At 34.1% G+C, this 16,662-nt stretch overlaps 1 protein-coding gene across 5 annotated transcripts in view; it reads right to left on the minus strand.

Moving 5' to 3' along the window:
• Nucleotides 1-16,662, minus strand: part of ttbk1b (tau tubulin kinase 1b) — a 37,111-nt gene that overhangs the window by 20,221 nt on the left and 228 nt on the right. For 2 of the 5 annotated variants that reach the window (XM_021473129.3, XM_073928463.1), the window contains exons 2-12: nt 12,853-12,996; nt 11,863-12,010; nt 8,192-8,265; nt 7,974-8,114; nt 7,774-7,878; nt 4,721-4,786; nt 4,471-4,563; nt 4,172-4,297; nt 2,385-2,539; nt 2,080-2,287; nt 1,165-1,340 (exon numbers count right to left, since the gene is read on the minus strand). In XM_021473129.3, coding sequence (XP_021328804.1) covers nt 1,165-1,340; nt 2,080-2,287; nt 2,385-2,539; nt 4,172-4,297; nt 4,471-4,563; nt 4,721-4,786; nt 7,774-7,878; nt 7,974-8,114; nt 8,192-8,265; nt 11,863-12,010; nt 12,853-12,960 — 1,400 coding nt within the window. In that variant the 5' untranslated portion in view covers nt 12,961-12,996. Of the gene's footprint in view, nt 1-1,164; nt 1,341-2,079; nt 2,288-2,384; nt 2,540-4,171; nt 4,298-4,470; nt 4,564-4,720; nt 4,787-5,971; nt 6,052-7,773; nt 7,879-7,973; nt 8,115-8,191; nt 8,266-11,862; nt 12,011-12,852; nt 12,997-16,662 lie in introns of all 5 variants that reach the window. The other 3 variants (XM_073928461.1, XM_073928464.1, XM_073928462.1) reach the window with 2 other exon arrangements.

A 16,662-nucleotide genomic window follows, 5' to 3' on the forward strand; every position in this document is an offset into this window, starting at 1 on the left:
TCTGATATTCATTGACTTATGTATTGAAAAATATTTAGAATTCCCTCACTTTTAAAATTTCATAATATTCCAGTAATTCCATGATCTGTAGGAGGCCTGAAATAAGTTTGTCTTTTAAATTTGAACTTATACTACTTATTAAAAAGAACCCTGAGCAAGAAATAGGGGTTTCATGGTATCATGGTCTCCACAAAAAGCAGAAGAAGCTGTTTTTAACAAACATCAACATTTCAATATGCTTCGTAATGATTTTAAATGATTGTGTGAAACTGAAGTCTGCGACAAAGACTGCAAAATATTGTACTTATCATCAAAATGTACATTTTGCGTATATTAAATAAGACAATTAAAACAATTGTTGGTAACACTTTATTTTCATGGTCCATTTGAGTATTAGTAGGCTGTCTGCTTAATATCTGTTGATATGCTCCTTTAACAGACATTTAATTCACTATAAGAGGCTTAGCAAGTATGTCAATTTACACTAACTAACCCTAACCCCAACCTAACAGTCTACTACTATAATCTACTGAGAATTAGTTGGAATGTAGATGCAATGTAACTTAAATTCAATAAACGGACCATCAAAATAAAGAGTGTCCCAATTGTTCTGATTAACAATATTACTGTTTTACTGTATTTTTAGTACAAGTGCAGCATAAAATCATATTAAAAATGTTACTGACAATTTTTCCAATTACGTTTGTCCACAAACTGCAGCTCAGCATGTGTTAATTACAATAACAGTAAAATACCAATAGTACAATTGTAATTCAGCAATGTTTACGATTAAGTCAAATACAGTACTGTAATCTCAAATGTGTTCAAAAGTTGTTGTTTGGAACAATTAGCTGAAATGCACAGGATTATAAATCAATATAACAATTAGTTTAGAAACTGTTAAAAACTTTTATTACATTTAAAATCCTAATATCAATGTTTATTTCATTTAAAATCATAATATCTATTTTTAGTAACTTTGATCTAATTATTATAATCATACAACTGTCAAAGCAAAAACTTTACATGCTTTCTTTCTTTAAAAAAGCCACTATTGAGTATTTTTCTCACTAACAAGACACATGCAGTCGAGTGACCTTTAAAATAGCTAAATGTCAGCCAGAGGAACAGAGTGATCCATTTTAAAGCTCTCGCTCTCCTCACCGTTTATCTGCACCATCTCCTCTATCCTCTGCACCAGACAGACGCTCTGATTCAGGGCTGTTGACTCTCCGGTACCTTGGAGGACGAGCCTGAGCATCACCTTCCCCACCCCTGGCTGGAGAAACAGACCTCCCTCCTCCAGCAGGCTCATCTCCATCCTCTGCTGCTACTTGTGTCTAAGAAGAAAAAGAGTATTAAAAACTTAAAAGTATTTAGTTCACTCCCAAAATACACATTTCATGATAAATCTCACCCCTTTTTCATTTAAGATGTTCATATAATTGTTTCTTAAGTCATTAAAGAAATTGAGTAGACTTCTATGAAACTCTCTAAATGCTTTGAACTCTCAAAATGCAGTCTTAGTGCAGCAACAAAGACTATATGATTCATGATGGGAAACTTCTTATCTGACCCAGTGTGTTTAAAGCACAAGAAAGGACCATTTTAAATAATAAACTGACACAAAGTCATATTCATTTGTGTAATTCCACATGCTACAACTTCTGAGCACTCTTCCTTCTCCACAGTACTAGACTCTAACTTATTACTTCTGTATGTCACACTTGATCTTTCAGTGAGATTACACAATGCATAAATTTGTAGGTGCACACCTCTGAGCTTTGTGGTTAAAAAGTATATATTTAAATTTTTTATATTTCTTTTAAAAAAAATGACAGATCGTTTTTTCTAGGCAAGGCCCTTATAGACATGTACTTGCAAAGTTTCTTCTAGTCAGTTAAATGTCTGTTGAAGGAGCAACAGATATTAAGCAGACAGTTTACTAATACTCAAATGGACCATCAAAATAAAGTGTTACCGATATTTATTTTGAAAGTGAACTAATCCTTTAATAATTCTAAAAATCCTCCCCAGATCTGATTAAATTATATGACATTGAAGAATGACAAATAATACCTTACTGATGCTGATCCTGAGTTGGTTTCTATTGAAGTCAGTTTCATCCCATGCTTCACCTGCAGGTGCGGCTGGAGCCGGTTCGGTCGGCCTGCTGGGTATTAAAGCAGGTGGAGCATTCTCTTGGTCACTCAGGTGTTCATCTTGCAGAACATCATCAGTGTTTTCCCTTGGTAGTTCACCGGGTACTGGAGTCACATTTACCACCCTGAGAGAGACAATTCAGGGCCATTTCAGAGGACAAAACAGTCAATCTAGTTTCATTTTAGAATTCCACTCAAGTGTGATCCTCTCGAGAAACGTACCCCACTATGGCAGCAGTTTGCCTTGTGTTTTGCTGTGGTGGTGTGTGTGTGCTGGTAGGGAGTGCCGTATCTGTTCCAGATTTTTCCCAGTCATACGGCTCGTTTTCAGTTATCACCCTGTCTTTCATGCTGTTCTCAAATACTGACATCAGCAACTAGACCAGAGGAAGGAGAAAATTGAAATTAAAACCATTAATAAAAGCATCATAAACTTAGTATACATTCATTTTCCTTCAGCTAGGTCCCTTATTTATCAGGGGTCACCACAGCGGAATGAACTGACAACTATTCCAGCATATGTTTTACACAGCGGATGCCCTTTCAGTCACAATCCAGTACTAGGAAATACCCATACACTCTCACATTCGAACACACACACATACATACATACACTATGGCCAATTTAGTTAATCTAATTCAACCCAATACTGTGGGGGAAACTGAAGCACCCGGAGGAAACCCACGCAAACACGAGGAGAACAATATAAATATATATTGCAGAAAGATTGGTTAAACTAGATACAAAAATTATCTTAGACAATGTTTAACTGCTATAATTTATTTCATTTTGAAGTAAAAGCTGTATATTGAGATGTGGTGGAATTGACATTTGTTCAGTTCAAGAAGGAACAAATGTTTCTCTACTCATCTAAGTTTGTCCTCTTACAGCTCTTAAAACTAGACAAATTGTTTAAACTTATGAGGCTATGCTACGTTAATTTTAAACAAGTTTTTTCACAAGGCTAAAAGTGCCGTAGTTGAAGAATGCCCCTTATACTATACTGTACAGTATGTTAATGTAAATGCATATTTAACATACAGTTGAAGTCAGAATTATTAGCCCCCCTGAATTATTAGACCGCTTGTTTATTTTTTCCACAATTTCTGTTTAACAGAGAGAATATTTTTTTCAACACATTTTTAAACATAATAGTTTTAATAACTCATTTCTAATATCTGATTTATTTTGTCTTTGCCATGATGACAGTAAATAATATTTTCCTAGATTATTTTCAAGGTACTTCTATACAGCTTAAAGTGACATTTAAAGGCTTAATTGGGTAATTAGGTTAACTAGCTAGGTTAGGGTAATTAGGCAAGTTATTGTATAACAGTAGTTTGTTCTGTAGATTTTTTATAAAAAATTTAGCTTAAAGAGGCTAATAGTTTTGTCCCTAAAATGATGTTTAAGAAATTTAAAAATGCTTTTATTCTAGCCGAAATAAAACAAATAAGACTTTATCCAGAAGAATAAATATTATCAGACATACTGTAAAAATTTCCCTGCTCTGTTAAACATCATTTGGCATATATTAAAAAAAAAATAAAAAAATTCAAAGGGGGCTAATAATTCTGACTTCAACTGTATGTATATAGCAATTCAAAATGTTGACTTTTTTTTTTAAGTCGCCTATGTTCATCAAGACAGCAATTATTCAATAGCAAATAATCACATTTTAAAAATAGCTGAAAACAATTTAAAATATAATGGTGAGTCAATATTTCAACTTAAAATGTTCATTCGTTCATTTATTCATTCATTTGTTGTTGATGCATAAAGCATTTTGCAGGATTACTTGATTAAAAAAACAGCATTTATTTTAACTAAAATTACTGCAATTTTACCTCTGATTACCAAAAAAACACAATATGCACTTTACACTGTTTACATCATCCAACTGCTGTTCTTGGAACATAATAACGCCAAACGCAAAGAAAAACTCATTTATATTAGAAATGAGGTAGTGAAATCAGAAGAAGATAAGAGATGTATGTATTGATTTTACCTGATAATCAGGTTTGGTGAAATAATCCAAATCCAGCACATGATCATAAAAGATATGAAACTCTGCAGGCATGTGTTTCAACAGCATCCTGTGCTCGTAGCGTTCTTTAATCTGTCCCACCTGCTCCTGTTCATCAGGCACATTACACACACACACTATTAACAACAAGAACACTCTGAAGGCCCTAAATATTTTACACAAAGCTCTTAAGACTGAGCACACCAAGGGTTAATTGCTTCAATTCAGTCCCATTATGCTCATAGTCACTGGTTGATGAGAGCGTGATACATTTGCCTTACCTTATCTTTTATCTTACGCCATGGTAATTGTCCAACGGTAAACTCTACCAGCATATAAAACAACGACCACAAATCATCATGACGACCCATTTCCTGTTAAAAACAAAGAACAGAGTATGAAAAATGTAGTTGTCTATATTGTTGTTCATTCTTGAAAACCTTATTTGGATTTATTAAAGTTGATTCTGATTGGCAAAAAGAGTCAACCCTGGTCACTTTTTGTGCATGCTAGACTTTAGACTGCACTTACCTTGTTTTTATGAGCATTAATGGAAGCGTATCGCACCGTTCCTCTGAACCCAGCCACTGACCTGGGCTAAAGCAGAATATTTGAAAGAGTCTCATAATAAGGATTCACATCACTTTCATTTGATACTTTTTATACTTAGGCTGGAAAAAGAGCACATAATCAAAACAAGGCAACCATGGGAAGGAAATATAAGAAAGGGTATAGCGACAGGAATTCTGTATGTTTCAGCTGCTTTTTAATGCCTTTTGACCAGTTTTGGGATTCCTGGCCTGATTAAATCACAATTAATTGTCTCTTTCATATATTCAGGTCCACAGTTATTTTATTTATAATGAATGCTACAACAGGGGTGTTGATTTTTTTCTAGTTGGGACAAGAATCAGAGTTTAAAATTTAAAGGAAAAGTACATACAAAAAACTATGCTTTTATATGCTTATTGTTCTGTTGAACACAACAAAAAATGTTGTAACTGGTAACCATCTACATTAGGATTTAAAAATATTATGTACAGTTGAAGTCAGAATGATTAGCCTCCTGAATTATTAACCCCACTGTTTATTTTTTTCTGTTTAATGAGAGACAATTTTTTCAACACATTTCTAAACATAATAGTTTTAATAACTCATTTCTAATAACTGATTTATTTTATCTTTTCCATGATAACAGTACATCATATTTAACTAGATATGTTTCAAGACACTTTACAGATTAAAGTGACATTTAAAGGCTTAACTAGTTTAATTAGGTTAACTAGGCAGGATAGGGTAATTAGGCAAGTTATTGTATGACGATGGTTTGTTCTGTGGACTATCGAAAAAATATAGCTTAAGGGGGCTTATAATTTTGTCCCTAAAATGGTGTTTAAAGAATTAAAAACTGCTTTTATTCTAGCCGAAATAAAACAAATAAGATTTTCTGCAGAAGAAAAAATATTATCAGACATATTGTAAACATTTACTTGCTCTGTTAAACATCATTTGGGAAAAAAAAAAAAATATATATATATATATATATAAAAAGGAGGCTAATAATTCTGACTTCAACTGTAGGTCAATGGCTACTGTATTTCAACATTATTAAAAATATTTTCATTTGAGATCAACAGAAGAAGGTTTGGAATAAGAGAAGGGTGCATACATTTTCATTTTTGTGTGAATTATCCCATTAACTTTATATAACTATTAAAGAACGGTGGGTAATTTTTAAGAGGTAAAAAAAGAGGAATTTTTCCATGATATTGGAGAACTCACAATATGACTGTCGCTATGGTAACAGGGACAAACATCTTTGGCGGGGAAGCATGCGATTCAACATGAGAGCCAAAACTCAACTGCAAAACAAAACTGAGAAAAGTGAAACAGAAAAATGAATTTAAAACACATAAATAATAAAACTCAGTAGAGAAAGAAACACAAATAATAATAATAAATAGGGATGCATGACTCTTTGTAACATATCAGTTATTGGCTAATATTAAAAAAGTTTTTAAATATATAGGTGTAGGTGAGTATGGAATACATTTTTACATTTAAATCACTGTAATGTAAACTATTAAAAAAAGATTCATAGAAAAATGTTTCATCGAAAATGAACAGAAAATACTGCATAAGCCACAATATAGTGAAGTACTAAAAATACGAGATCATTGTTCCATTAATATGCCTTCATATTATATGACTTTATCCAAGTTTTGAACAGCCGACTCGAATGTTATCACTTGATTGAATGGGCATTTTCAGTGGTTATCAGCTGATACATTATTACTGTAATGGACCCCTCATTGGCATTCCCAAAAAGCAGATTATCCAGAACCAGAAAATCAGAGCACACCACACCTGTCCTCAGGTCTTTATACTGGCTCCCAGTTACATTCAGAATAGATTTTAAAGTATTACTACTTGTCTGTAAATCACTAAATGGCCTAGCACCTCAATATATTACAGATATGCTCACTGAATACAAACCTAACAGATCACTCAGGTTATTAGGATCAAATGAATAAGACATTCCAAGGGTTCAGTCAAAGCAGGGTGAATCGACCTTCAGCTACTACACCCTTCACTGCTGGAATCAGCTTCCAGAAATGATCAGATGTGCTCCAACATTAGGCACCTTCAAATCAAAACTGTTTAGCTGTGCCTTTACTGAATGAGCACTATGCTACATTCAACAGATCACACTATTATGTCTTTCTTTTCTTTTCCATTCTTTTATAACTCGTTTTAACAGATTTTAATCTGTTTTAATTATTTTTAATTATTTTAGTCTTTATTTTCTTGTTTCGTTTATTCTTGTTTATGTAAAGCAATTTGAATTAGCATTGTGTATGAAATGTGCTAAATAAATAAACTTGCCTTGCCTTACCTTGATAGATATGGGCTAGTAGGGAATTTCTGTTATCATTCATCCACATGGTTAATCAGCTATAGATCATATACGGCTGCAGCCAGAAGTTAACGAAAACGATTTATATTATTTATTAAATTTCCCATTAATTGATTTTTATTAATATCTACCCCTACCCCAACCCTAAACCAAACCATCAAAGTTATATAAAAAACAGATCTGGATCTAGAGTCTTCTCTATTAGTATAGCTGATTAACCATGTGGATAGATGATAACAGCCTTCTGAGCCAACCAGTAAGCACAGAAGGCCCCTACTGGTCCATATCTATCAGCTGATAACCACTGATAATGCCCATTTAATCGAGTAAAAACGTTCAAAGCGGGAGGTTTTGAATCATTTAAAATATAGTGAAGTTTAGTAAGATCACTTTTTTTTCATATGTTTCATTATTTTATGTTGGAAATATTATTATATGAAAATGTAATATTTATGCATCCCTATGAATAACCTCTGCAACATAACTGTAAAACATAAAAATTGCACATGCAAGAAACAGAAATGTGAAAATGCTGTTTATTAGGCGATGCTGTCTGCTATTACAACTAAAAAACATTTCAAAACAAACACAAAAATACTTACTTAACTAGATGAATATAGAAAAAGACAACTACACTGCAAAATGATGAACTTGGAAATGAACTTACCGGCCGCACCTCCCCATTTGTATTTGTGTACTGTCGTGCCAAACCAAAATCCAGCATGTAACACTTCCTACAAGTTGACGGCAACCGACCCATAGCGAAATTAGACTGAGGATAGAAAGAAAGACCAGCATCAGCTAACAGAAGCCAATATAAACTGACTTGGAATGAGAAAAAAAGATGAACCTAAGAGTGAGACGCACAGGTTTAATGTCTCGGTGCAGGAAGCCCACAGAGTGAATGGCTTCAATGGACTCAAGGATCTGTTTCCCCAACCGTAGCGTGGTGCTCATGCTAAATGTCCCCCTAGGCTGACTCCTCCTGAGATCAGCAAGATTCCTCCCCTGAGCAAAGACACAATCAGCTGCACTTTCTTTGAGACACACATAAAACATGAGCGAAGACTAAATAAATAATGTACCTGCAGCTGCATGACAACATAATTGAACTTGTCATTTCTTCCACATCCAATGAATTTGCAAACATGATTCTTTCCTGTGCAAGAAAGGAAAGCAGTAGTGGCATATAGATATTACATTATTTAAAAAATGCCTGCATAAATTATCCAACTTTTTCCTTACATGATGGCTGCATTTTAAATTATTGGTTGCACAGAAGAGGTACATTTGGCTTTGTGCTTTTCTTATTCTTTATGAAAATAACGTTACACTTGGCATTAATATTACAAACATATCAGCGAGCAAAGCTCTTTTGGTAGATGTGTTTAATTCCTCAACATTATTTTACACCATTACAGTGCACTAATATTAAACACATTTGTAATTGTGCTAAAGCAAGTCTCATTTCTATGAGGGATAAATTAAGCTCTGTAATTTGTTAATTGTAATAAAATGTAAAAAAAAAAAAAAAAAAAAAAGTCCTAAGAGAGGACAAAATGAATAATGGCCATTGGTGAGAGTACTTCTTTGACCTGTTAAATATGGAGCCAAAGAATAGCGATGTTACAACATCCTTGCAGATAAGATTATAACAGAAGAAGATACAAGAGGAATAACTTTGAATAAAATAAAGAAAGCTCTCAGGAAAATGAAGTTGGGAAAGGCAGCTGGACATGCAGTAGCCCCAAAAATGCTGAAATATATGGGAGAAGATGGCACCAACCTTCTGCTAAACGTGATTAACTTGGCATGGAAACAAGCTAGAATCCCAAAAGACTTCATAGACCTTTATAGACGTTTGACAGTTTACAGTGGCCAGAGCAGTGGAAGGTTCTCAGAAAGCGTGATGTCAAAGAACCTCTGATAAAGAGAATACAAAGTTTCTACAAATGCTGCAGAAACTACTTGAGAACAGGAAACTTATCCTCGGAGGAGTTCCTCACCACATCTGGAGTCAGACAAGGGAACATAATCATCCCTCATAGGCAAAAAAAACATGTCCAACACTCCATAAAGCTAGACAGCATTGTCTTGAAGCAAGTGGAGAGTTCAACTATCTTGGAACAAAGCGAGGGTCGCCATATCTAGCAGATTATGTGATGCTTTAAGCAGAGCCTTTCAAGGAAAGAGAGAAATCTCCACCAGAACAAAGCTAGCGGTCTAGAACTCCTCCTATGTGCCTACTCTTACCTATCGGTGCGAGTCTTGGGCATTTACTAGCAGCAGGAACAACAGATTTGCAGGCCTTGAATGAAATGGATGGACTCACTTAACCCAGCATTCCAAAAGAGAGAAGTAGACCAAAGCTGCGCCAGAACAGTGGCTGCAGACAGAAAAAGGTGGTGGAAACATCGTTCAGCCTCTACATCACAAGGTAGAAGAGGCCAGGAATGAGTAGGTAACTATTAAATTGTTAAATGTTATAGACTGTAAAAATACAGGGCACTACACAATCAATTTGCGTTTGGAAAACATGAAGGAATTTTAGTTGATTTATTAATTTTTATAAACCTAAGTGGATTGAAGGTAAAAATTAAGTTTTGCATAAAAAAACTCAAGAATTATGTTGTTTCAGCTCAAATAAATAAGTAGTTTTAACAAACAACAAACATTATCTTTTTGAGTGTAATTTACATTTGATGGATGAGCTGTGTGGAGAAATATGACACTTCATTGTTTACAGTTTAACAAACCATCATAGAGCAAAGGAAAAAGATGGATAGAAACACACATATTCACATTTAACAAACTCATTCAGCAAGCAGCTACAGACAGAGGTGTTGGCATTTGGTATTCTAGTATGTCCTCTGTGAAGGTTATGAGAGAACGAGTGAGGGAGAGAAAAAAAAAAGTGTGGTAATTCCGCTTTCCTTCAGTTCTTTACGCTCATTACTCTTACAGACTCCCAGTGGTGTGTCTGAGCTACAGTTGAGGCAAAATGGCTTGACAGGCATGAAAGTCACAGTGTCTCTGTGTTCGTTTCTTATGTGCACATCTGAAAACATTATGATGGGAATATATTAGCGAATGGTTTGTCACTTATTGTACAGATACAACATCTTGATCGGTGGCTCATTTTATATTATGCCTAATGTACTGTGCTGATTTTTTGGGGTTAATAAAATTTTACCAAGGCTACATTTGCTTATAAGTACAATACAATTGTAGGGAAAAGGGAATTTATTTATTTATTTTATTTTTGTCTGTTTATTTTTATTAGAAAAGAAATGTTTAGACTTACAACAGATCAATCAATCTTTTTCTTTTGTATGATACCATATATCAACTAAACATTCTTCATCTTTCTAAATGTGTTGCATACTTCTAAGAAGGAACTGCTGACAAGAGGAAAATAGCAGAATAAGAATAAAAATAGAGTTGGGGGTTGGCTTGCTCCAGACTTTTGTCTAACTAGAAGTCTAGACATATCACAAGGAGCTGGATGCTTGTAGAAGTTGTGAATTATACTGAAAATGCAATTAACTGTGCAGTTCTGGTATGCAGAGAGGAAGTATGTTTGGGTGCGACCACCAAAGGACTGTAGAATGATTGACAAGTGACGAATTACACAAAACTCCACCTTTAATATCAGTTGTGTACAGTTGAAATCTGAATTATTAAAGCCCCTTTGAATTTTTTACAATATTTAAAAATATTTCCCAAATGATGTTTAACAGAGCAAGAAAATTTTCACAGTTTGTCTGAAAATTTTTTTTTTTCATCTGGAGAAAGTCTTTTTTATTTTATTACGGCTAAAATAAAAGCAGTTTTTAATTTTTTGAAAACCATTTTAAGGTCAATATTATTAGTCCCTTTAAGCTATATTTTTTTCGATAGTCTAGGGAATAAACCATTGTAATACAATAACTTGCCTAATTACCCTAACTTGCCTAGTTAACCTGATTAACCTACTTAAGCCTTTAAATGTCACTTTAAGCTGTATAGAAGTGTCTTGAAAAATATTTAGTAAAATATTATAAATTTAATTTTTGCATTGCATTGGGGTAACCTAATCCAGAGCTCTGTCCTCAAATTATTCATTCGTATCTAATAAATAACTCATATTTTTGACATTGAAGACATCCTGACCTTTTTTTATTAAACACGAATGGGATTGGCTAGACATTCCAACACAAGAGTAACTTTATAGAAAAATATTACAAATTAAAACAGCTTTATTGTCTTGCAATTAAAGGCTGAATTTTCACATGCTAGTTTTCCACTCTTCAGAGCCATATGATCTTTTAGAGTACTGATTTTCTTCTTGTAAACAATTCTTATTGTTATAAATTTTGAAAAAAAAAAAAGCTTTGCTGCTTAACACATCCATTAAAACAATGATTTTTTAATGATTGTTTTACAAACATGCAATATGATGAAGTTTAAATAAAAAATAAAATAAAAGTATAATTTTTATAAATAACTATGAACAGTTTCTGTATTTTGGCTAGTTTGTAATGATAAATATTTCTTCCACTAAACCATTAAAACAAAAACATAAGATATAAAATTCCCAAATCTCCTGTTTTTTTTTTTTTTATCTGATGTGTGATTTTAACAAGAGATGGATGCTAATTGCTCTTAGCGACATTGTGATGCTGCAATAACACAATGATCTGTTTTCAAGAAACTAATTACTCAAGCTAGTTATTAAAAACACAAAACAGCACATATATCCTCTCCGTCTCCTCACCTTGTAGTTTTTTTAGCACAGCAACCTCCATCTTTAGCACTTGTTTGGGTTGTTGGGCAGATTCCACCTTAAGAGCCACATTCTCCCGCGTCAACAAGTCGTAGGCCTCATATATCTCCCCAAACCCTCCACCCCCAATCTTCTTTAGCTGAATACACAAACAACAGCAAGGTAAGTCATGGCAGAGCAGCGATTTAACCTGTCTGTAATCTGTTTCACACAGAGTCAGAGCTGGTCTTGCATAATATCATAAACATTATGCTGTGGAAGTTCTGCTATTAGAACGAACAATTTCCTCACCTAATCTGGCAGAAATGAATGTGTGGATGGAATTTACTTTACATGCAATAAATGTATGACAAACTTTGATTGGCTGATTTACCTAAGCTGCTCCAATCTGAGGGCATATGACTTCATTGGTTTTAATGAAAACCGTAAAGTTCATTTAGGTCTTTATTGGTAATTGCCTGGTATAAACCACAACGACTGGTAATAAATAAACATATGATAATTAAAATATATTGGTTTTGATGGTTAAAATGTGATGGCTTACAATATTTGCAATGGTACTTGTAGAGGAAAGCATCAGAACTGATTGTTTCAATAGTTTTTTCCCCCAAGCAGGGCACAGCATATTCATTTATCTCAAGCTTAAACTGTAAAATGTAACTCGTGTGAAAAAGCATAAGCTAGTTAATGATGATTCAGGCTCTGTTTTAAACACTGCCATCAAAGATATTATAACAGTAAAACAACCACAAATTATTTCTGAGGACATCTGCTTGAAGGAGAAAAAGCAACAAACTGGCCCACAACCAATTGCTGTGGGCGCACGTTGGCGAAAAGCCAGATTGAGTTGATTTGAAAGCATCTGCTGTCATATGTGGTCCATTTTGTCCAGTGTGATTGGCCTGTGATGGCAGCAGCCACTATGAGCATCTTTATTGAACACACACACTCTCTTTCTACTAAATATAGACACACACTTACCACTTTCCAGCGATCTTTCACCAAGCAGTTGGAGGGCAGGATGTCGACCTGCTCTCCCGCCCCGTTCATGTTTTCGTCGCCGTGGACTCCGGGCCCTACGCACTGCATCGGCTGGCCAGTGCTTTACCAATCCCTGCCATTTACCTGCAAAAAAATATGCATACAACTGATGTGTCGGCATCACGGGGTTGGTTCCGTTCCCTCAGCTGAACAGATACAATGGAAGTAATGGACTGAACACGAAGACTGTAAAGCCTAATCTAACCCAATTGTAGAAACAAATGTTCTAAATAATGTAAATTTGACTGACTGCTTCACGTACAGTACAAGTTACATACACGTATAGTACAAAATCTGGGCACTGGGTGAGGTCAGGTTTAAGGTTCTTGTTAAATCTATCTCACTTATTAAGTTTTTTAAAAGAGGATTTCTATCTATCTATCTATCTATCTATCTATCTATCTATCTATCTATCTATCTATCTATCTATCTATCTATCTAAATAAATAAATAAATAAATAAATAAATAAATATATAAATATATATATATATATATATATATATATATATATATATATATATATATATATATATATATATATATATATGTTCAATGGGGGGAAATTGTTGTTTTTTTACCCAGACATTTAAGAAGAACTTGTTTTGAAGCAGTAATCACAATACCGTTGTCCAGTGAAACCGTGATATTTTTATTCAAGGTTATCATACGGTCAGAATCATACTGTCCCATGCCTAACCCAATCACAGAGATGGTTAAGATCTATTTTCAGAACATTAAAGTTTACTGATGGTAAAATGACAGGCACAACCCCATCTAAAACATGGCATAAATGACAGTATTTAAGAGACAGCTGAAAACTTTTACTCTTCCACAAACACTTATCCTACTCAAAAAGTATAGACAAATAAAAATACTCTCTCATGCCTTCAATATTTCTTCTTGGCTGCAGCATACATACATACATACATACATACATTTGCTATGTATGGGTTTGAGTAAAATCAGTATTTAGTCAGTTTTTTTCTCCCATAATGGTCTTATAACATCTTTAAAAAATAAATATATATTTTTTTTAATTTCTGTTTAAATTCCAGAAATTACAGTTTGTCAAAATAACAAATGCTTTCACTTTGTGAGATTCCAAATTAGGGTTCTTACACCAAATATTGATATATTAACATTGATATTTATGAAAAAACATAGCATCCTTTTTTGTTTTCATTCATTCGTTTTCCTTCGGCTTAGTCCTTATATATATAGTCCTATATACACACACACACACACACACACACACACACATACATCCTATATATATATATATATATATATATATATATATATATATATATATATATATATATATATATATATATATATATATATCCAGCTTATGTTTTAAATTTATGTTTTATGTGCAACCCAGTACTGGGAAACATCCATACACTACAGCCAATTTAGTTTAATCAATTCACCTATACCAAATGTCTTTGGACTGTGGGGGAAACCGGACCACCCGAAAGAAACCCATGGGGAGAACATGCAAACTCCACACAGAAATGCCAACTGACCGAGCCGGTACTCGAACCAGCAACCTTCTTGCTTTGAGGCGACAGTGCTGCTAACCATCATGCTATCGTGTCGCCCCCCTTTTTTGTTTTTATATCATGCAAATATATAGCTGACAACATTTTTGTTTTACATTTGAACAAAATATCATCAGTATTATATTTTACTCAAACACATATGTATAAATTATAATAACCCTAGAGAGACTTCAAGGAGTCTCTTAGTTTATTACAATGTGCTGGGAAAAAAAAAAGATATTTAAGGACCTCAGTTCAGACTAACTAACAGCATCCCTCTAAAATAATAACAATGAAACATTCTAGGCTGAAATATCAAGAAAGACTTACATTTCTAAATGAAAATTAAGTATCCGCAAACCACAAGTGACAACAAGAACAACATTCTGTTATAAAGAAGAATATATTGTACGGATAGCAGAAGGAACAGCCTATTTCTCTGGAGGTCATTATCTGAGGCACTTTGAGTTTTCTGTAATGTCTGCAGAGTATCAGGTATCCACACACAGTCTCTATCAGAACTGGACTACACCCTTACCCACATGCTCATAATGTTACAGTCTCTTAATAACCTTTGTAAAATGGAAACATCAGATATTATTTTTCAGTTGAGTGTGTTTATGTTCACAGGCTTGGTGTGTGCTTAAATCCTTAATAGATATCAAACATTTCTTTGTGTTTACTGCTATAAAGCACAATTAATTTAACCTTCTAAAATGAAGCTGGTCTCTAAGGAATGCAATGAGTTATAAATGGACCTAATTAACAAAACACATTAAAAGACTCTCGCCTTTTTTTTTTTTTTTGCCACCTGAGAGAGTTAATGCAGAGACATGTGCTATACTGTAGGTTTTTCAGGAGATTGCAGGGAATACCTCATTTCATTGTACACCAAAAACCAGGACAGACTCAGGATGGCATTTCAGAATTCACAATTATGCAATTAACAATTAAAACTATCACAATTATTGTTTTATTTTAGAATACAGTGGATAATGTTGACATTTAATTGCTAAAATATACATAATGTAACAGGGAAGTGCTTTAATAGCCTTGAAAAGCATATGTACAAATTATAGATATTTATGTTATGTTATGACAGCTTTTAATCATTCAAAAAGCATATTGAATCATGTTTGTTCTGTTTTCATGCATTTTACTAAAAATATAAGACTGATGCAAAAAGTAAAGTACTATACAGAAGAATAGACTTTTAGATGCCTATGTATATACTTCCACTGTACATAAGGTAAGTTTAAGCAAGTATTCTAAACATATTTTATAATAAAATAAACAGCTTACAGTAAAATTGTTTGGATTGTCCTTTAAATATACGTTTTTTTTATTATTATGTAACATTTTACCATTACATTAAAGCTAACAAGATAATCTGATAAAATATAAAAGCAATTGGTTGGAAACGCTTTGAATTGTTTTAAGAAATGCATTGTATGTTCTATGCAGGGAGCTAGTTGGGGGAAAAACATTATAATCATCATCAAATGCAAGAACCAAAGAATGAACCTCTCTTTGCCTGGCTCTTCACCTGTTTGCATGGCAAACTCGTACACTTTAACAAAATGATAATGTGATTCAGATTGCACAAAGCATTTGCTGAGAGCACTTCATTATTCTGACTGAACTAAATGTCAGGAGCACAGGACTGCGTGGGCTCAGTCTCCTGACATCTTCGGCTTTCTCCGCAGTGCCAAAAGCATCCGTCTGAACGGACCCCACCCAAACACGTTCTGGCCCAATCGGCAGCCATCAAGGTTAAGCCCCGCCCCAAACCATCGTTTGATCAACGTCCATTGGGGCAACGTCTAACAATCAGCCGAACATTCCCCTGCTCGAGCCTGGAGCGAAAAGCACTTTGGGATATGTCGTTCATCAATGAGACAATGGACATATAAGACATCAGACACTGTCACCTCTGAAAAACTACAACTCCCACTAACGGGCCACATGAGCTGTTGACGTACAGCTGCATTATGTGGCATGTAATGTTAATTATTCATGATTATCCTTTAGCATAAATAATATATATAAATAAGGACGAGTCTCTATTTTTGACTCAGGCCCGAGTGCCTTAATAGTTTGTCAAGACCGTGACAGATTTAGTTTTCGCGTGCCCGGTTGACACCTGCACGCGCATCGTATATGGAAGCCTGCGGCTCGCGCCAGCGCAGCATCACTATTGACAAG

This window comes from Danio rerio, chromosome 17 (genome assembly GCF_049306965.1).
Source record: "Danio rerio strain Tuebingen ecotype United States chromosome 17, GRCz12tu, whole genome shotgun sequence".
Lineage (NCBI taxonomy): Eukaryota > Metazoa > Chordata > Actinopteri > Cypriniformes > Danionidae > Danio > Danio rerio.